This window comes from Caretta caretta, chromosome 24 (genome assembly GCF_965140235.1).
Source record: "Caretta caretta isolate rCarCar2 chromosome 24, rCarCar1.hap1, whole genome shotgun sequence".
Classification (NCBI taxonomy): domain Eukaryota; kingdom Metazoa; phylum Chordata; order Testudines; family Cheloniidae; genus Caretta; species Caretta caretta.
The window spans coordinates 5,985,597-6,005,831 of record NC_134229.1 but is presented as its reverse complement, the minus strand read 5'-3'; the positions used below and the strand labels follow the sequence as shown (position 1 = coordinate 6,005,831).

The 20,235-nt window shown below is 49.3% G+C and overlaps 2 protein-coding genes across 3 annotated transcripts in view; one reads left to right on the top strand and one right to left on the bottom strand.

Annotated features, from left to right (window-relative positions):
• Window positions 1-6,887, bottom strand: part of RNF115 (ring finger protein 115) — a 52,832-nt gene extending 45,945 nt beyond the window's left edge. The window contains exon 1 of the mRNA XM_048828647.2: window positions 6,665-6,887. Within this exon, the coding sequence (XP_048684604.1) occupies window positions 6,665-6,751 (87 nt within the window). The 5' untranslated portion in view covers window positions 6,752-6,887. The remainder of the gene's footprint in view (window positions 1-6,664) is intronic.
• Window positions 6,888-7,130: 243 nt separating this feature from the next.
• On the top strand, window positions 7,131-20,187 carry POLR3C (RNA polymerase III subunit C). 2 transcript variants are annotated; one of them, XM_048828642.2, is made up of 15 exons: window positions 7,131-7,329; window positions 8,754-8,920; window positions 9,684-9,939; window positions 11,808-11,993; window positions 12,165-12,253; window positions 12,702-12,806; window positions 13,376-13,468; window positions 14,790-14,870; window positions 15,380-15,431; window positions 15,545-15,605; window positions 16,406-16,556; window positions 17,378-17,479; window positions 18,577-18,626; window positions 19,409-19,558; window positions 19,930-20,187. In XM_048828642.2, exons 2-15 carry the CDS (start codon window positions 8,774-8,776, stop codon window positions 20,009-20,011), a joined length of 1,605 nt encoding a protein of 534 aa, XP_048684599.1. In that variant the 5' UTR covers window positions 7,131-7,329; window positions 8,754-8,773; the 3' UTR covers window positions 20,012-20,187. The 2 variants fall into 2 exon arrangements, with proteins under 2 accessions (XP_048684599.1, XP_048684600.1); XM_048828643.2 differs by lacking the exon at window positions 7,131-7,329 and having other exon boundaries at window positions 8,782-8,920; window positions 9,724-9,939.
• The last annotated feature ends 48 nt before the right edge of the window (window positions 20,188-20,235 follow it).

The window sequence follows — 20,235 nt, the reverse complement described above, 5'->3', positions numbered from 1 at the left end:
AAACTTGGAGAGTGGTCAGTTTGGATGAGCTATTGCCAGCAGGAGAGTGTGTGTGTGTGTGTGTCCGTCCGTCCGTCCCCGGGAAAAAAGGGGGGGGGGGGGTTGAGAGCCTGGATTTGTGCTGGACATGGCCCATCTTGATTATCATGCACATTGTGTAGAGAGTTGTCACTTTGGATGGGCTATTACCAGCAGGAGAGTGAGTTTGTGTGTGGGGGGGGTGGAGGGTGAGAAAACCTGGATTTGTGCTGGAAATGGCCCAACTTGATGATCACTTTAGATAAGCTATTACCAGCAGGACAGTGGGGTGGGAGGAGGTATTGTTTCATGATCTCTGTGTGTATATAAAGTCTACTGCAGTTTCCACGGTATGCATCCGATGAAGTGAGCTGTAGCTCACGAAAGCTCATGCTCAAATAAATTGGTTAGTCTCTAAGGTGCCACAAGTCCTCCTTTTCTTTTTGCGAATACAGACTAACACGGCTGTTACTCTGAAACACAGCAGAAATGGTACAGATGCCTCTCATTCAGCATAGCCTTTACTACAGGCATTCTTCTGAAAGAAAAAACACATTAGAACCAGAAAGAAAAACCTGCCAAGAGAGTCCAGCTCAAAAGGAAGATGCCAGTTCATGATGGACTAAGTTGAGCAGCTTGTGAGTCTTTTTCCTCTAAGTTTATTCCTCTCAGGTATCCACTAGAAAAGGGTTCCCTACACAAAGCTATCGCCAACCAACGCAGGGCAGACTGTATTCATTTAAGGCATATGGGTCACAGAATTTTTAAAGAGAATCAACCAGTTTATTCCTATATCTGACATGGATGAGATTAGATAGGACTTATCCCTCTCTTGCTTAGAGCATTTACCTTATAACTTTGATGTACTGCATATAGTAAAAAAGGTTCATTCTTTCATATGATAAGAAGCCAGGTTTAACATGGAAAACATTTCAAAAGTTTATTTTAACTGCACACTGGGATTCCAGGCTGCGGAATTAAAATCTACTTTGACGACAACATTGGAAGCCAGTTTTGGGGAAGTCTGAAAAAGTACATTTTCCTACTTTACAATTCTGATGTGAAGAGGGGTAACAAGCTTACTTTCCTTCAGCATCTTTCAGTCCCCAAAAGAGAGTACTGCCCCACCAACAAAGCTGAATCAGGGGACACAAGATCTGACTCCATTCCTGTTACAAAGCTAAACCCTTGGACGCTCCACTGTTTTAGCCCAGCTGAGGTAGGTCTTCAATAGGAAAAAGGGTGTGATCATAACTCAAGTTAGCTATTATGAGGCAAAATCCTAATGAAGACAAGACAGTTTGCAGTTTTCATATGAGTTAGCAAGTCAAGATAAACCCCAGGCTCCCTCATAAGTCTAACTTCGCCTGCTAACTTGTGTGAAAACTACAGACTGCCTTGTCTTCACAAGGATTTTACCCAAATACAAGGACTTATAGGGATGCAGATTCTATCCTCACTACACATTTTAACTGTGTTGTCACCAATACAAGGGGCAATCATATTATACCCTTGACTTGATTATAGAGGTAGTATCGATGAGGCCAACATTTTATACCGACTGCTCTGTGTATTTGAATTGCGCAGTGCTGATCATATTCTCAGCACTAAAAGAACTAATACACCAAGATGATTTAATCCACCACTAAAATGCAGACAATGCCATGGTGCCATGTGACAGCTGTTTAACAGTGCACTGCAACCCAAAACAACAGTTCAGGATGGGAAGTTAGCAGTAACCTTTAGCGTAATTTGGATGAGTTCAAAGTGCTTTACAAGGAGAAATGTTAAGTGAAAGAAAGCTCTCCCCCCCTTCTCACTCCCCCCCAACATAAATGAAACTGCAGAGATTTGATATCTTCCGACTACAACTGGGGAATGATCAAGATGCCAGGGTCAGCCACCTATCCCTGACAAAAAGGGCCATGAGATTTTTGACGACATTAACTGATCAGGATCACAGAAGACCTGAGAGAGGGGCAAGTTGCAGATTCATTGTAACATGGGCCATTGGGGGAAGAACATTTTTTAAAAAGCATATGGCAGCAGTTCGCTTCACTGCAGATATTTAACTTGGAATTCTGAAAAGCCTTCCTGATTTCTCTCTTGTGCTGTGTTTAATCAAGATGAGTTATCCCTTTACCTTAAAATAAAAATGTATCCGCTGGGCTGCAGCTGCAACCTGACTTGCACCTGCAGCATTCAGCAGAAAGCGTGATTTGAAATGGCAGCCAAGGAACATGGTTTATTCTACCCCCCTCCAAATGAAACCAGGCCACCTTCAGCCAATGGTGACTTGCACAGCAGTTATGCTACAGAAGCTATGGAAACATTACTACTGAGATCCAACATCCCAGTTAACTCTTTCTGTGCCTGTCAGTGAACAGCCAGCCTTCACGTGACACCCTGGGAGGAGCACAGCTCCAGCCATGTATAAATGTGGTTTGTTTCAAGGATTGCTTACCTTTCTCCCTCTCTTTTTTGGTGAAGGAGGCAGAGAAGGGAATAGTGGATTTTAAATATTTTTTATATACAGTTGATCACAAGAACCCTGCTGCTAAATAGAGAACAATTCACAACTACATTGAAAATCAGCATGGCATCGAAATCTGTTTTCCCACTGGCATTCTGGGAGATTTACCCAGGGCCTGTCCAAGCAATAAACACTGATGGAAGTTGTACACTTGCTTCAAAACGAGGCGATGGCCTCACACTTTTCAATCCTGTGTGATGAGCAGTGTTACTCCTGGTATAAAGGATTACCTCCTTGCCCCGCTATGTAAGCAATCTCAGGATCTCTCTCAAAAGATATCATTTTTATTTTAAGATGATGTTATCCTAATCTAAGAATCACACCAAAGCAGGACAAAACCTTCCCATTTTACAAGGGGAAACTGGCAGAGAGACGTTACTTGCCTGAGGTCTCACAGAGAAAGTTACTGGCAGAGCTGGAAACAGAAGTCTTGACTCTCAGTCTTTAGCTCTCAGCCTTAGGCCACGTCTGCGCTACAGCAGCGCACCTAGAATGTTGCAGCTGGGTCACTGTAGCAGGGTAGCATAGATTACAGCAATGGAAGGGGGGTTTCCATCGAAGCAGGTAATCTACAAGACGTAGTAGCTAAGTCAAAGGGAAAATCTTTCTGTCGACCCAGCTGCTTCTACACCGGGGCTTAGGTCAACCTAACCACGGTGCTCAAGGCATGACACTTTTTACAGCCCTGAGTGAAGCAGCTAGGTCGACCTAAGTTTTGGGTGTAGACCAGGCCCAAGTCACTGGTTTGAGCTATCTCACCCTATCTGGAGATAAACAGGTCCATGAACTTCTACTGGATAATTCAGAGATCTGAAAGCAAGTCCTAATGTAGCCCTTTACAAACAGTAACCCATCACCCCATGAAACCAATGTTTGCCACATTTTACAGATGGAGAGACTGAGGCATGAAGAAAGGAAGTGACTTGCCCAAGGCCACAAAGGGAATCAGTGTCACAGCATCATTAGAACTAAGGAGTTATCCTCCCAGTTTCATGCTCCTTAAGGAAAGTTTGCCTCAACCAGAGATTGCAAAACATAGGCTGATTCATGATGACTGGCATTCAGAAGAGTGTAAGAGTCTTACTCCAGAAATATGACATGACAAGGCAGGTCAGGGCCTTAGTGGCTGCCTGGGACTCTGTCGAGAGATCCCTTGCTTGAGAAACTGACTGAAAGAGGGGTGGCCCCTAACTCAAGTAGGTTCACATCAGGTTAGGTGCGTCACCGGAACAGGGGGAGATAAAGAGGTTGTCACCCCTGTAGTGGAGAGGTTGAAAAGGTGAAACGATTTACTGGTTTGGCAGGTACAAGTCCTGAACATATTATTTATAAAGTATGGGTAATAATATCCTCACATTTCTAGAGTTTGTATCATCCTCAGGAATACCTGAAATGCAGACACCCGCGGGGTGGAAGACAGAAAACCTTCAAGAGCACAACACTGTGCCCATAGAGGGGGAGATGACAGGTTCCCAGCACACTGCAACCCTGATCCCAATTAGGGTTCTGGGTGCTACTAATTATAATAATAAAATCCAGGTCAAACCATTAGCCTTACAAAGAGTCCAGGAGCAATAATGCCCAGGCAGAGCAAAACTGAAGACTCTGATTTAGAAATAAAGGGGCCTGGGTAGGAATGCTGATAGATATATACAACATCAGGGCAAAAGAAAAAAGGGAACCAATGCTAAGATGACAAGGAGTCCGGTAGCACCTTAAAAGCTAACAGATTTATTTGGGCATAAGCTTTCGTGGGTATTACACGGTGACTAGTCAAACAACAACGTGACACGTAAATGCATTGACGTTCTAGGCCTGGAGTTTTAGTTCCAATACCAAAAAATGCACTAATGGCATCAGGAAATCCTGAATCCGTTACGGAAGAGACTTGGTCGTGAGCAATTTAGAGCAGCATTTCTTTACAACAAAGGACAGTTGAAACATTGGAGGGAAAACTGCGTAAGTCAGCAACAGAGGCAAGTAGTCTAAAGAGGGAGCTGAACACGATTTGGGAGAGGGAGAGAGAAAATACCAGAAGGCAGGGCTACTAGCTACACTTGAGGGGACATAGGGTGGGTTTGGAAGCAGAGAGATACATGATCAATTTGCATTTTGGATGGACAAGCTAAGTCTCAACAGGACTATATGCAATTGCAGAGGCGTGAGCTACCTGTGACGTAAGCTAGAGAAATCTTCGGGATCATCATTCATGCCATGTATGAATGATTTTTAAAGTAAAAAAATTCCTTGAGGCCCCCCTCTTACCTCCCTTCACTGTGCAGAGGGGAAGAATAGCACAGCACTCCCTCGTTTACCTAAATGTCAGAGGGACGCTGAATCAGTCTGGATAACTGAAGGGTGCCCCCCAGTTACGAAATTCCCAGGAACTGGAGGACATCATCCTGTTTCAGGGTCCAGATCATTGAGATTTTGCTGCAGCAGCCTGCTCTTCATTAGCTTCTTTCGTCTGAAAACCTTAAGGCGCATCACAAACTTTAAGAGCCTCACAATCTTCCTAAACTTGCTCTCTCAGAAGGTAGGTAGGTATTATCCTAATTTTACAGGTGGGGAAACTTGGGCACAGAGGTGGTGCCTGGGGGGCACCCCTTTAGCAAAGAATATCCAGATATTCCCATATATCGGGCAAAAAACAGTATTATGTGCCTGGTCTGATCTGGTCAAGCTACATTGCCTGTTCCTCTCCTCAAATAGCCTTCTGCTCCCCAACGACACCTCCCAAGACAGGAGGCTCACCGAGATACGGCCTATAACGTCACTAGAACATCAGCAGCACAACAAGGACACCCTTTGAGTCTAACCATTTTGGAGCTAAATGGAGAGACCACAGACTAGACTCGTCCAGACCCCTCCACTCTATGGCAGAACTGCTTGGGGTTAGCTGTGACTCAGCCCCCCACTACACTGCATACAACTTCAACCCCAAAGAGACACAGGACTATTTTACACTCACCCAGAAAGGGTGCTCAAAAGGAGAACCATTTCCCTAGGGCATGAGGGAGACGTTCCCTTACTTGGGACCCTACTGATCCTCTGGCTGGGGAACTGAAATTTGCCCTTCTCACTGTGAGAATTGGGAGACCTCCCTCCATGCAGGGGACTGGACTAGATAACCTCTAGAGGTCCCTTCCTGTCCTAGGATTCTGTGCCACTGGGTCCCTGCCTCTGTCCCCCAGGGGTTCTCTCTCTAGAGTAGGGAGAATGGGTGTCCTTGCTTTCGAGAAGACCTGGGGACCCTGTGAAGGGTGAACTGGGGTTTACCTCCACTCTCAGTGGGGCTTAACCTTCCCTGTGTTCCCAAAGGGAACCCCCCCCTCTCTCCATGGGGATGGTTGGGATTAGCCCCCGCCCGCCACACCCCCCTCCCCAACCTGAGTGGCCCCTCCGATCAGGGAAGCTTGGGGTTTAGCCTCTCCAATACTAAAGGAGAGGATGTGGGGTTAGCCCCTTGCACCTTCACCTCTTTGGAGGACAATGGAGGGCTGAACACCTCCCCTTCCAGTTCTATGGTGTGGAGATTAGAGGGGGCCCTCAACCTCCCCCCTCCCACCCCCCAAGAGATGTGCTGGGGTTTAACCCCCACCTTCCTTTTGTCCGTCCCCCCCGGCAGGAGAAGGAGCCTATCCCCCAAGCTGGGCTTAACCCTCAGGCCTACCCCCCTTTTCGGGGAATACGTTGGGGTTTAACCCTCTCCCCTTTCTCACGTGGGGGGCTGGGGTTTCAGCCCCTCCTGCCTGGGCCCCCTCGATCCCTGAGGACAAGGGTTTGATGTTTAACCCCCTCTCGCTGGGGAAGCTGCTGGAGTTTAACCCCCCCCCACCACCACCACCACCACCACCACCACCGGGGGGAGGAGAAAGGGGGTTTAACCCCCCTTCCCGCTAGCCTCCCTTGGGGGCGGGGATTGGGATTTAACCCCCCCCTTTCAGGGCCGGGGTTGGTGGGATTTAACCCCCCCTCCCGCCAGCTCCTTCCCCCCCCAGGGGGAGAGGACCGGGGTTTACCCCCCCTTTTCATGGGGGGGCTGCTGGGTTCCCGCCCAGGCCCCTCCGGCGGCGGATCTGGGGGTTCACGCCCCCTGGCCCCGCCCCTTACCGGCAGCTTGGGGCTGACCTCCCCCTTGCAGCTGTGGCAGAAGAAGCGATGCTGGGACACGACGGCCGCTGCCGAGGCCTCCGCCATCTTCTCTCTCCCCCTCCCCCGGCTCCCTGCCTGCCGTCAGTCCTCCTTGGGGGAGCGCCGAGACTAGGGCCCGCGCGGATAGAGCGGCAGGCAGGTCCCTCTAGCCGCCCACTTCCGCCTCTCCTTTGTGCTCCGCCGGCGGGGGCCGGGAGACACAGTCCTCCGCTAGGCTAGCGAGACGAGAGGACTGCAGGGTAGAGCGGCCCCCTCGTTTCTTCCGCGTGCTGAGTCCTCCGCGCGGCCAGAGAGACTCGGGCGAGGATAGAGCGTCGCCCCGCAAATTCCGCCGATGGCCTGCGCTTTAGCGCCCCAGCCTGACCACCGAGACTAGCAGGGGTGCGCGTAGAGCGGCCCCGTTATAGCCGCGCTCTCCAGCGGACAAGGGATAGAGTCTCGAGAGCCCTGACTCCCGGCGCCCCCCATGGCCCCGGCTGCAGCCGCCGAGGGGGGATGGGAGCGATTGGAAGTGACCGGAAGTAATCGGCGGTGAGCCGGAAGTTGAAGGGGACGCAGTTGCTATGGTTGCTGCAGGGGCCTAGGAGACCCGCTCCCCCAGACAGCCCAGGCTGAGGCCCCAGGTGAGTGAGGGCATCGGGGTGTGGGGTCCCCAAGGCATCCGGGGGGGGGCGAGTCTCCCTGGCCAGGGGGCATCGAACTTTGGAGGCAGCTGGACAGGAACAGAACCCAGGAGTCCTGGCCCCCAGTCCCCTGCTGTGATCGCTCGGCCGCTCTCCCTTCCCAGAGCTGGGAACAGAACCCAGGAGTCCTGGCCCCCAGTCCCCTGCTGTGATCGCTCGGCCGCTCTCCCTTCCCAGGGCTGGGAACAGAACCCAGGAGTCCTGGCCCCCAGTCCCCTGCTGTGATCGCTCGGCCGCTCTCCCTTCCCAGGGCTGGGAGCAGAACCCAGGAGTCCTGGCCCCCAGTCCCCTGCTGTGATCGCTCAGCTGCTCTCCCTTCCCAGGGCTGGGAGCAGAACCCAGGAGTCCTGGCCCCCAGTCCCCTGCTGTGATCACCTATCCACACTACCTTCCCATGCTAAGATCATTATAGTTCCCACAGCTGGGAACAGAACCCAGGAGTCCTGGCTCCTAGTTCAGTGCTATGATTACTCATCCATGCCACTGTCCAAGAGCTGAAAGTTGAACTCAGGCATCCTGACTCCTAGGCTGCACTCTGCTCTGACCATCTGGCCACCCAACCTTCACTCATATAACATTTCTTCTGACACCAAGCCTCTGTCCCTGTGGGTTCTGTTGGCTGACAATTCACCTGGATGTTAGTTGTGCACTACTGCCACCTTGGCTCAGGGTGTATCGCGCCTGTCACAGTCAATTAGACTGTGTAGACCTAGCACTTATATGAAGGTCGTTTGGAGGAGCCCTCCTCCGAGCTGAAAAAGGCTATTTGCTGAGCTATCTTCTCCTGCCTTTCAGTCCTTTGTTTCCATATAAAATTCCTTATCAACATTTCAGTTCCATTAGGCCCCCCATTATGCATCTCTCCTGAAGCATCCCGTAAGGATTCTTTAGCTCCTATAGTGCTGCCTGCATGGCAGACATTGTTGTGGCTCTTAATTTTGAAATGAATGGAGTGCCCGACTGGCAGCCCTAGAGGTGGATTATCTGCAGAACAGATGCAGCAGTAGAAAAGGACAAGGCAAGCTTTCCACACAGCCCACCCTGCCCTGGAGGGATCATCTCAGGGGATACTATGTGTTTAGTTTCCATGGCTCATTCAGTCCTTGGAGGGCAGGCCTGCCTGCCCCGTTTGCCAACAAGGGGGCTGGCTGTGATGGCAGTTTTGATATAGGCTTAGCCACAAACCCACCAGATTCATTTCAGGCATGAATTGGTAACAGCTTTTAGTCTCCACTGATCTAGGCCAATTCAAACAGGTGACTCGAGAGGTGAAAATCTTTGTATCTAATCAGCAAATCTCCTGCACTCACCTGTCTCACCTGATAACTTTAATAACATAAATGCTTTTCCCCATATTCTTCTAGTATTTTAATTTGCCGGCAAGATGACTCAGGCAGAAATTAAACTCTGTTCCCTCCTGCTGCAAGAACATTTTGGTGAGATCGTGGAAAAGATAGGGACTCATCTTATCAAGACAGGCAGCCAGCCGCTGAGAGTGATTGCCAACGACACAGGGATGTCGCTGGATCAGGTATGTCTGGAATACTCTAGGAGTTAGTCTCCTTTGGATCACATAGCTGACTAAACTATTATTCACTCATTACAACTTGTCAGTCACCATTTCTGGTGCTTTTGAAGGATTCTGTTATTCTAAAAGTGTTTGCAAAAGGTAAATCAGAATTTGAACATGTCTCCTTAAAACCAAATCAGTTTCTTTAATAGTACAAATTGCAATCGGCTTTAACAGAAAAGGTTCTGAGCTCTTACCTCTCCACAGAAGGGCAAAGGGAAGGAGGGTGTTTAAAACTAAAATTAAAAAATTTAGTTTTATAAGGGGTGGAGAGGACAAAAGATGGAGTTCTCTGAAGTTAGTGCAGCATCTGGAGAATAAGGAGATGAGACTTAGTGGCCCAAACTCACAGAGCAAGTCAGGACTACAGTCGAGATTCTCAGGCCCTGCCTCGAGTAGGAGGAGATCTTGTAGGTTTTTCCATCTCTTAGTTCTATGATAGCCGGAGGCCCTGGGGAATTTCAAACGTCACCCTCACCTCTCCCACAATAAAGATGATCTGGTGAACGCTCAGTAGCTTTATCTTAGGTTGTTAATTATCAGTGCTAATTGGGGAACGTGTGACCATATGGATGGAGATAAAGCACCTAAACACATAAGAGGAGGGGCATGCCCTTCCTAATCCCAGAGGTGATCAGCCCTGAAGCATGATGGTCGATTTCCGCCATATAAACTATGCTAAGTTTCCAAGTACGTGGCTCGTTCCTTTCTCTGGCATGTGCAGGTTAAGAAAGCTCTCTGTGTCCTCATTCAACACAACCTAGTGACCTACCAGCTGCAGAAGCGAGGCTTTGTGGAGTACGAAGCTCCGTGTAGTCGGGTGCTGAGGATCCTCCGGTATCCACGTTACATCTACACTGCCAAGACCCTCTACAGCGATATGGGCGAGCTGATTGTGGAGGAGCTGCTGCTGAATGGCAAAATGACCATGAGTGCTGTGGTGCGGAAGGTTGCAGACAGGCTGACGGAAACTATGGAGGGTGAGCCAAAGCGGTGTGGAGACAGCTGAGAAATAGAGCGGAAACCTTTTGCTGCAGCACCTTATCATCTGTCTGGCAAGGTCTGGGGATACTTCATGCTACCAGAGTGGCTGGGTTCTGTACGCAGCGAAAGGGGATTGGATGGCTCCCAGGATCTGTGCAGAAGAAGAGGGCTCTGGACATAGAGCCCGATCCAAAGTCCATTGAAGTAAATGGGAATCGTTCCATTGATGTCAGTGGGCTTTAGGTCAGGTCCATATGGAGCATCCTCAAGGGGCTGTACAGAACACTGACACTCCCAAGCACCTCCAGGAGAGAGGTCAGTATCATCACCCACATTCTATAGAAGGGGAAACTGAGGCACAGGGAGAGGAGGGGACTGCCTAAGATCAAACAATGAGTCACTATAAGAGCTGGGTACAGAACTGGCTCCTGTGCTTGGACCATTTGACTATGATTTATATCGATGTCTCTTTTACCCTATCTTTCTATCAGTAGACAAGTGTAGAGACAGCATGGTAGGAGATCTGGGAATGCATTCTCTGCTCTACCATTGGTTCACAATATGACCTGGAGGGAGTCACTGTCCCTCGTTGTGCCTCAGTTTCCCCATCTGTAAAATGGGAGTAACAACACTTATCCAAATGACAAGTGCTATGTAGATTCCAAAGAGTGTAAGTGCTGGTTACCTGCATATTTCTCATCTCAAGGCTGAATTTTACACACATGGACTAAAATGGAAAACACATGTATTAGTCATTGAATCTGTTTTTCCCTTACCTCTGTATCTGTCCCTCCAACAGACCTAAGTTTGCTCTGCTCATTTAACTATTCCCATTGATTCGTGGCCTACAAAGAGGTGGAAATCTTTGTGTTTCCACTGCACCTTTCTCTTAAGAGAAATGTGGGAGGCCTTAAATACCTGGGAAGAAAGGGAAAAACCTCAACTGGCCAGCAAGTCATAGTTGTTCACTGAACTATATTAGCGGCTCCACTTGATTAAAAGACACCAATGCTATATAATCCAATGGAGCTTTATAGCCTCTGGTGTACAAGCTGTGTCCCAACAAATGTTGAGTTAAACGGGAAGAGAGGGGAGAGCAGCGTGAGTTTAGATTGTAAGCTCCTGAGGGCAGAGATTCTCACTACATACAGTGCCCAGTGCAATGGGGCCCTGATCTCATGTGCTGCTGGAATATAAATAATAATAAATGATGATAATGAGAGAACTTAAGAGGCATCAGAGACAACCTGCGTTATCTGGTGAGATTTGAAATGAGACAGAGATTCAGGAATTTGCTAAGAGCTGCCAGAAAGACTCTCCTGTGGACAGTGGCAAAGAGACAGGCTGAGAGAGGCCCCTGCTATATGTGGGGAGTGGAGCAGAAATATACAGGAAATGTTTCAGGTGTAGCAGAAGCATAGGAGAAGGTTCTTGCACCAGCAGTTGTGAGATCTGCAAAGGGACAGAGAGCAGACCCATGCTACTAGCGTGGTGGAGAACTGGGGAGAAAGACTGGTTAAGATTTTTCAAGATGACTAGTGATTTTGGGTGCCCAAGTTGTGACACATTAAAAAGACCTGCTTGGCCCATCTCAGGCCCCTTTAAGGGGTCTCTAGTTGCCACCTAGAAACTGAGACACCCAAAATCACTCGTCACCTTTGCAGATTTGGACCAAGGTCTGAAGTCAGCTGGAGCAAGTGGGTGGAAGGTGATAAATGCAGATCAAATACCAAGCCTTCTCTTGCGCAGCCCTGCTTCTACGGCTCTTAAAGACAACAATGCGGCCTGATCCCACATGGGTGCAGGAGCAGCTGGAGTTTGGGATCATGATAGATTCTGTTCTCCTTGGTATCCTTTTGCCCAGATGGGAAAACCATGGACTATGGCGAAGTCTCCAATACATTTGTGCGCCTAGCGGACACGCACTTCATTCAGAGATGCCCAATGGCCCCTGAAACTACCGAGACTTCGGATGCACCACCACCTCCTGCGCCCACTTTGGCAGTTAATGAGAAGGACATGTACGTGGTCCCCAACCTGAATCTCATAGGTGAGAGCTGTCAGAATCTCCTTGGGTAGATTGCATTTAGAATGTGGGTGGGTGACACCAAATGCTCGGGGTGATCTCTGTGTAATCAGCAAAGGTGCTTTGGGAGCTTTCCAACCTGAACACAAGACTGCCGTGCTGGTATTCAGAGGAAAATCTGTCTTTGGCCCGCAGGGAAAGGGAAAAGGAGCAGATCATTTGACGATGAAGATAACGGTGAACACAAGGCAAAAAGGCAGAAACAAGATGCAGACAGCAAAGAGGTATTGCTAACCCGCTGCTGCTCCTTGGCTTGCATTCAGGCCAGCCATGATCTCTGTGGTACTGGAGGGCTTAGCAGTCCTTTATTCCACTATCTGACCTTTGGGTTTATAGCCAGTGAAAACCAGTAGGGACCAGTGGGTCCCTAGTGCTTACCCTAGGGGGAATGAGGCTACTGTACAGCCTTTGTTCAGGGGGCTGTTTGGTGTGGACAGTCTGCCTGTCATCCACTGTGTAACCTCCCCTTCTTGGTTCGATTCACGTTGGTCCAACTCTTCTGAGATTCTAGACACCTGCAGCTTCCAACAAGCTCCAGGGTACGTGGCAGGTGCTCAGCACCCCTCAGAATTTGCCCTGCTGACGGTGCTCATTCCTCAGACGAGCATCTGGCTCTGCAACCAATAAACCAGCCTCAGCGTTTCCTTCTCCCTCTTCCCCATTTCTCCTCAGCCCCCGCCCGATGACGGCATTTATTGGCAAGCCAACATCGATCGGTTCCACCAGCACTTCCGAGACCAAGCCATAGTCAGCGCAGTGGCCAACAGGATGGACCAGGTATGCAGAAGTAATCGGGAACTTCCTCAGCGGAGTTACTCCAGGTAGCAGGAGTGGGGAATTTGGTGCTTGCAACCTTGGCAGTTACATGTTAAAAGCTTCAAATCTCAAACTTCAGGGTACTAGCTGATGGCTGCAAGGGTCAGGAAGGAATATTTCACCGTCTTCTGAAATATCAGGCATTGGTTGCTGCTGCAGACAGGAATTGGACCGAGGGCTGCTTCCCGTTTTATTCAATGGGAGTTTTGCCTTAAATGCACCAGCTGCCTGCTCCAGTATATCAAATCCTACAAGCTGGTTATCCATGCTGCTAAGCCCATATGTTGCTCTCCCAGAGCATCTTTCCCTTCTCCTGCACTAGAATGGTCTTGCTGGCAGTTCAATGGGGCATGTAACCAGCCTAAGATGAGTGGAAGGAGGCTAATGCAACCTAGATCTTACTGGAGGCTGATTTCTGAATTTGGAGCACCCCAGTTCTTGACCGGGGGGGGGGGGGGGAGATTCTTCTTTCATCATGTGAACAGAGATTCTGTCAAGGCCTAAAGGCTGTTTCCTTCCTTTTTAAATAGACCAGCAGTGAAATAGTGCGGACTATGCTGAGAATGAGTGAAATTACTACATCTTCCAATGCGCCTTATACGCAGCCACTGTCTTCCAATGAGGTAAGTTTCTGCAGTATTTGGGGCACTCTATAGAAATCGGACACGGATAACTATATTTCTTTGGTATTATGTATATGCATTGTGGCAGCAGCTAGCAGCCCCTGTCCTCGACCAGGACCCCTTGGTGCCAGGTGCTATACAGACACAGAACAAGCTACAGACATTGTATTATTGAGTGGCACAGGAACCCAGCTGAACACTCATTTTAGACTTCAAGGTTTGGTCATGAGCGTCAGAGCGTCGCCCACTCTCTCCTGGTGTTTGCCCAGCCTCATATCCAGACTGTGGAAGGGTTGTCTAGTGGTGAGAGGAGGACTCCTGGGTTGTAACTGTAAAGTTATGCATCTAGGAACAAGAAAGTAGGTCATACTTACAGGAGGGGGACTCTCTCCTGAGAAGCCGAGACTCTGAAAAAGATTTGGAGCTCAGGGTGGATAAATGACTGTGAACTCCCAATGCAACGCTGTGGCCAAAAGGTCTAACGCGATCTTTGGCTACCTATACAGGGGAATCTTAAGTAGGAGTAGAGAGGTTGTTTACCTCTGTATTTGGCACTAATGTGATCTGTTGGAATACTACATCCAGTTCTGGTATTCCTACTTCAGGGAGGATGCTGTGAAATTGGCGAGAGTTCAGAGAAGAGTCACAAGAATGTCTAAAGGGTGAGAAAGATGCTGGATAGTGATAAACTAAATGCATTGAGCTTGAGTCTAACAAAGAGAAGGTGAAGGGGTGACTTGATCATGGTCTACAAGCACCTACATGGGGAACAGAAATTTGATAATGGTCCCTTCAATCTAGCAGACAAAGATCTAACAAGATCCAATGGCTGGAAGCTAGACAATTTCAGGATGGAAATCAGGTGTACAATTTTAACAGTGAGGGTAATTCATCATTAGAACAGCTCACCAAGGGTTGTGACAGATTCTCCATCACTGGCAGCTTTTAAATCAAGATTGGGTGTTTTTCTAAATGATCTGCTGTAGTTCAAAGAGGCATTATTTCCAGAATCTCTGTGCCGTGTTATACGGCAGTCAGACTAGAGGATCACAGTGACTTCTTTTGGCCTTGGAATCTATGAATTTATGACTGGCTCTGTTGCTGACTCACTGTGTGACCTCAGGCAAGTTACTTCACCTCTGTGTGCTGCAACTTCTCCTTCTGTAAAATGGAGATAAAAATGTTACCTTGCAGCAGGGCTCTGAAGATCAATGTGAACATGTTTGTAAAGCACTCTGAGATCCAAATGAATTAAGTAGTTTATTTTTATCATCTCAAATGCGAATAGAAGGTATTTTCTGGGTGTTCTTTTATTCCACAGATATTCAGATCTCTTCCAACAGGATACAACATTGTGAAACAAATTCTGGATCAGTATCTCACTTTGCTAGCCGATGACCCGGTAAGAAATGCATTATGTGTAGTTTGGTTTTGAACAAGATTTCCACCTTTGGTCCAGTTCTGATTTAGGGCCTCAATCATGCAGTCCTCTCCACGTGAGTGGGCCCCATTAAAGTGAGTGGTATTTTCTGCATAAGCAAAGCTGTTCACTTGCTTAAGTGTTGGTACGATCAGGGCTTTGGTTTCTTCACCTCACTCAGCGTGGACAGTGAAAACAGGCACTAGTCCGTTTTACCCTCTGTTTCTAGTCCGTTTCATCTTGGGGTTCTCCTGCCCTAGGTCAGAATGACTGCAGGTGGAAGCAGGAAAGTTTAAAGAAAAACAGTTTCCCATTAACGTTTAAACATCGTGAGAACAAAGGTGGAAATGCGGCTTTGGAAACATCCTCTAACCATTAAGGTTGGGGATTTATTTTTTTAAAGAAACTTACATTCTGCCCCCAATGGTATTCAATTTATATCAAAATTGTAATAGTCTTTGTATACATTTAACCCTTTTATTTCCTTGTAGCTGGAGTTTGTTGGTAAATCCGGGGACAGTGGCGGGGGCATGTATGTCATCAGTATCCTTTACTGAGAAATCTACTATGGGCAGTTTACTGCTGGTCCCGGGGCTTACCGAACCTTGTGAGATCCTTGGTAATTCATGTGTGGTACCTTGACATGCACTGCCCAGATCTCCACAAGGCCCTCGCGACTTTGGCAACAGCTACATTGGAATCCATCGTACAGGAGAGGTAAAGCAACTGTTTGAATGTAGCTTGTTAGCCCCCTTGTTACTCTGCCCAAGGCATACATATGAGAGAGAGAGAAGGTGGGTGAGGCCATACCAATATTTGCTGGTCCAGTAAAAGAGATTACCTCACCCACCTGGTCTGTCCATATCCCACAGAGCTACAACAGTCCTCAAACAGCAGAGCTGCACCTTTTTCACCCGCAATCTCCGTCCTTTCGTTGAAGAGGGAGAGAGGAAGGAAGGATCCAATCCTGAGAGGTGCTAAGCTCCCTCCCAATTCCCATCAATTTTAGTGACTGATCTATCTCAGGATCAGGCCCCACATTATCCAGCTGTATGTTGAAAGTATTCATGGTTTCGAGGCTTCCTGGGTGGTACCAGATAGGAAGGTGACATTAGTTATGATGAGATTCTCCAGTCTCTGCTGGGCAGCCTGTTCCCTCTTTAGCTAGCCTGGATTTCATGAATAGGGAAATAAACACTGCTGAGTGAAAATTTAGTGACATCTGCATGATTAACTCTCAGACACATTTCATTTTCATGCATGTATTTCTAAAGCATCAGTTACTGGTCTAGAGACCGGGTACCAGACTCAAAGGACCAGTGGTCTGATCTGGTTTGGGCCTGTGGCTCTGAAATCAGGATTTCATTCCATCTTCAACACACACAAGATGCTTTTTCTCTTCTGAAGTGTTAATGTAGGAACCTTCTCAATTCTCTGATGTTCCTGTGCAGCGGGTCTAGGTTTTGATGTTCTTCCCCAGAGTTGTATGTTAGTTGGTTTGTTCCTCCCCCATCTAGATTTGGTTCCCGTTGCGCAAGGATATTCAGGCTGCTTCTGCGGAAGAAGCATTTGGAACAGAAACAAGTGGAAGATTTTGCCATGATTCCTGCCAAGGAGGCAAAGGACATGCTGTATAAAATGCTATCGGAGAACTTTGTGTCCCTACAGGTGAGAGTTTCTATTCATGCTGTCACCCAGAGGTGAGCAGAGTGTGTCACAAACAGGGCATACAGAACATAAAGATGAATGCAGATGAAGGAAGGTGGTTAGAGCAGGGGACTGGGAATCCTGGGTTGCATCCCCATCAGAGCAGGGAGCTGGGAGTCAGAACTCTCGGTTTCCATGCTGAGCTGCGGGGTGGGAGCGTTGTCTAGTGGTTAGAGCAGTGGGGTGGTATCTTAGTTTCCATTCCCAACTCTGGGAGGGAGTGTTGCCTAGCATTAGAACAAAGGAATCAGAACTACTAGGTCATTCATCTCTCTCTGCCTCCATTTTCATAGACCTGGACAACGGATCCAGTGTTAACCTGTCTCCCAGGGGAGTGGAAAGCTGATTGCATTAATATCTGTAAAGTGTTTTGTGATCTCAGTTGTTCTCCCCTAGCTATTGGATCCCCCTGCTCGTCCCTGGTTTACTAACAAAGAATAGTAACTGGAAATATGTGTCACTGGACAGTTTCCAAGCACTGGTCCTCAGGCTGTCACCAGCAAATGCCCTTCCCTGCATTTTGCCGCTGGGGGAGCCGAGGCCTGGAAAGGTGCAGTGACTTTCCCAGGATCACATGGCGAGTTATTGGTGGTGCTGTGCTAGGGATGTAAGCGGTCAGGATCACACCACTATCCCACGCGCCCTCTCTCTCTCTTTGCAAAGAATGATGATCGCTGGGTCCCTGGGGGAAGCTAGAAAGGAGCACACAGAGAGAACAGACAGATACAGCCCTCTGGGGAGGTCACACATATATTACAATCTTCCTTCCTGCATGCAAACAGGAGATTCCAAAGACTCCGGACCATGCCCCCTCCAGGACGTTCTATCTGTACACAGTGAACACTCTGTCCTCTGCACGGATGCTGCTGCACCGGTGTTATAAGGTACCCGATAATTCCCTGGCCATCCAACTGACACTGATGCTCATGCAAATCACACTGTGTCCTTCGCACCCCTTGGACTCCTTCGGTTTATTCCCTCTCTCTGATTCCGCGTCACCACAACAGCAGTTGTGTCGTTGGGGACTCTGCAATATGGAGAGCAACATTCCCAGGTGCAGAGAGTCACTGGGCTGACCATCCTGGCCCCTTTCATCCCTTATCGATTTACCGACGGATGGGAAAAGTGACACGGGGATCATTCAGCCACTGAAATACAGCCCCCTTGATTGGGTTGATCGTGCGCAGCTGCCCTGCACAGGCACTGAGGACAGGAAATGGAAAGTCCAGCATTCCATTGAACCGGCAGAGAGAACTGTAGGGAGGCAGAATGTCACTCGGCAAGTTCACACCTGGCCAGGAGGCTGGTGATGGTAGTGCCCTGGTGACTGGAGAAAGCATGATGGGATCTTTAGTGACCACAGAGAGCGGATCTCAGCTGACAGAGGAAACCGCTCGCAGCACAGTGCCCTCTGCTGCTGCGCTTGGCCATTGCGTCCAGGGCCAGTTCAGAAGGAGGCATGCAGTCATCACTCCCTGCTTGGTCTTTGTTTGCTGTGGAAGGCTGTCATCCGAGGATAGACCTAGCCTGACCCTGCTTAGCTTATGAGAGGGGCTCAGAGCACAAGGCTGCACGTCCCACAGGATGGTAGAGGCTCATACTCGGGGTGGGTGATAAACCCTCTCAGATGCATCTGTTACCTTTAACACCGTCCCCAGCAATGGCACGTGAAGGTAGCAAGGAGTGAGGTGGATTTCCACACCAGGCCCTGTAAATGGCGCAAGAATTAGCTGCAGAGAGACCAGAGCCGGAGCAGGGAGCATATGCATAAAATCCATCCCCCACCCCGATTTTGCCCATCTTCGCGGCTCATGGCGCAGAGGACCTATCGGCAGGCTTGGGGGGAGCCAGTGGTGGGGCCCAGTATTCCCGCCCACACTCCCCCTCTTGGCTGAGATTAAAGCACACAATCAGATGGCGTCGTTTCTTTGTATCCCTCCCCCAAAACCCTGCTTCTTGTTCCTCTCTTTCCATTCCCTAGAGCGTGGCCAACCTGATTGAAAGGCGACAGTACGAAACCAAGGAGAACAAGTGAGTGGCGCTAAGCAGGCCGAAAGCTCCTGGGCCGAGTCATCATGCTGGGGTCAAGCAGCTTAGATCTCTGACATGGGCTTCGTAACTAGAGGAGCTTACCAAAGGGAGTTGGGTGCCTAGCTACCATAGGGAGTTAGGAACCTAAATAGCTTTGAGCACCTGGGTCTTGGTGCCCAATAAGTGTCAAAGATAAACAGATGGATGGCAATGAAAACTGTTTGGCAGGGAGGGGCGGTTAAGGAGAAATATCGTCCATGTTGGGTAGGCGCACGCAAACACACACACCCCTGAGCCGCGCTGCCCCAGTCAGGGTTTCAGCCAATGTGGTTCACTCCAGCTTTGTAATAGAGGTAAGCGCCCTGGGTGCAAGGATCTGCAGGGGGAGTTCGCCACTCTTGGGAGCTGCATCAGTACAAACAGCCCCTGCCGAGACAGGCCCTGGTGCGTCTGGCACAGCCACGGGCATTACTGGTGCACATGATGCTTTGCAAATGCAGCCCCTGCCCCCAGAGTTTGCAGTGTAGCAGGGGGAAAAGGAATAAAGACAAGCCCTGGGGTAATGGGCAAGGGGAGGGCGAAGGAGGAGATGTTATTGAGGAGGACAGTGGGGCGAGGTAGTGGGGGAGACACATGGATTTTGAAGGCAGGAGGGAACCTGCCTGGATCCGAGATTGGATCTGGCCCCTTGTGAGTAACGCGGTCAGCCCAAACCTGAGTGATGGGAACGGGCTTCAGCGTCTCGCCGGCGCTCAGTGAACGCTGTCTGCCTCGCCCCCCAGGCGCTTGCTGGAGAAGTCTCAGCGGGTGGAGGCCATCCTAGCATCCATGCAGGCCACGGGCGCCGAGGAGGTGCAGCTGCAGGAGATCGAGGAGATGATCACAGCCCCGGAGCGCCAGCAGCTGGAGAACCTCAAACGCAACGTCAACAAGTGAGCGGAGCCATGGCGAGGGTTGGGCCGGCTGGTCTAGGGGATGGGGAATCAGGATTCCTGGGGGCTACACCTGGCTTTGGGAGAGGACAGGACAGGACAGGAGTGTAATCAGAGCAGGGTGGGGGCTGGGAATCAGGACTCCTGGTTCTATTCTTGGGCAAGCTGCATTCTCCTTCTGCCTCAGGTTCCCCATATTAACAACAGGGACAACGCTACTTCCCCACTGCCCGGGGCTGTGAATTAACGCATGACTGTTAGTAACTAGCTTTGCACTGCTCGCCTGGGAGGCTCCCGCTAAGCACAAGGCGGCATTGACACACGCTGCTCGGCCTGTGACGCTCTCCCTCCCCTTGTCCGTAAAATCACAGGATCGACGCCAGCGAGAATCAAGTCGACGAGACCATCTTTGTGCTGGAGTCGTACATTGAAAGCACAGTGAAGAAGCTGTGAGGGCGCCCCCTGCTGGCAGACTGCGTCCCTTTCACCACTCCAGTCATGGCCCTCTGGGTGGAACTATCTGCTTCCTGCGGGGAGGGGAGTTTGCAGACAGCTGTTCTGCATTTTTGTTTATTTTAACTGTATGTTTAACATTGATTGGAGGGGAAATAAAACACTGATTGCGCTGATTAGCTACGTAGGGGGTAGTTGGAGGTGGTACAAAAGCCCTGGTCGCC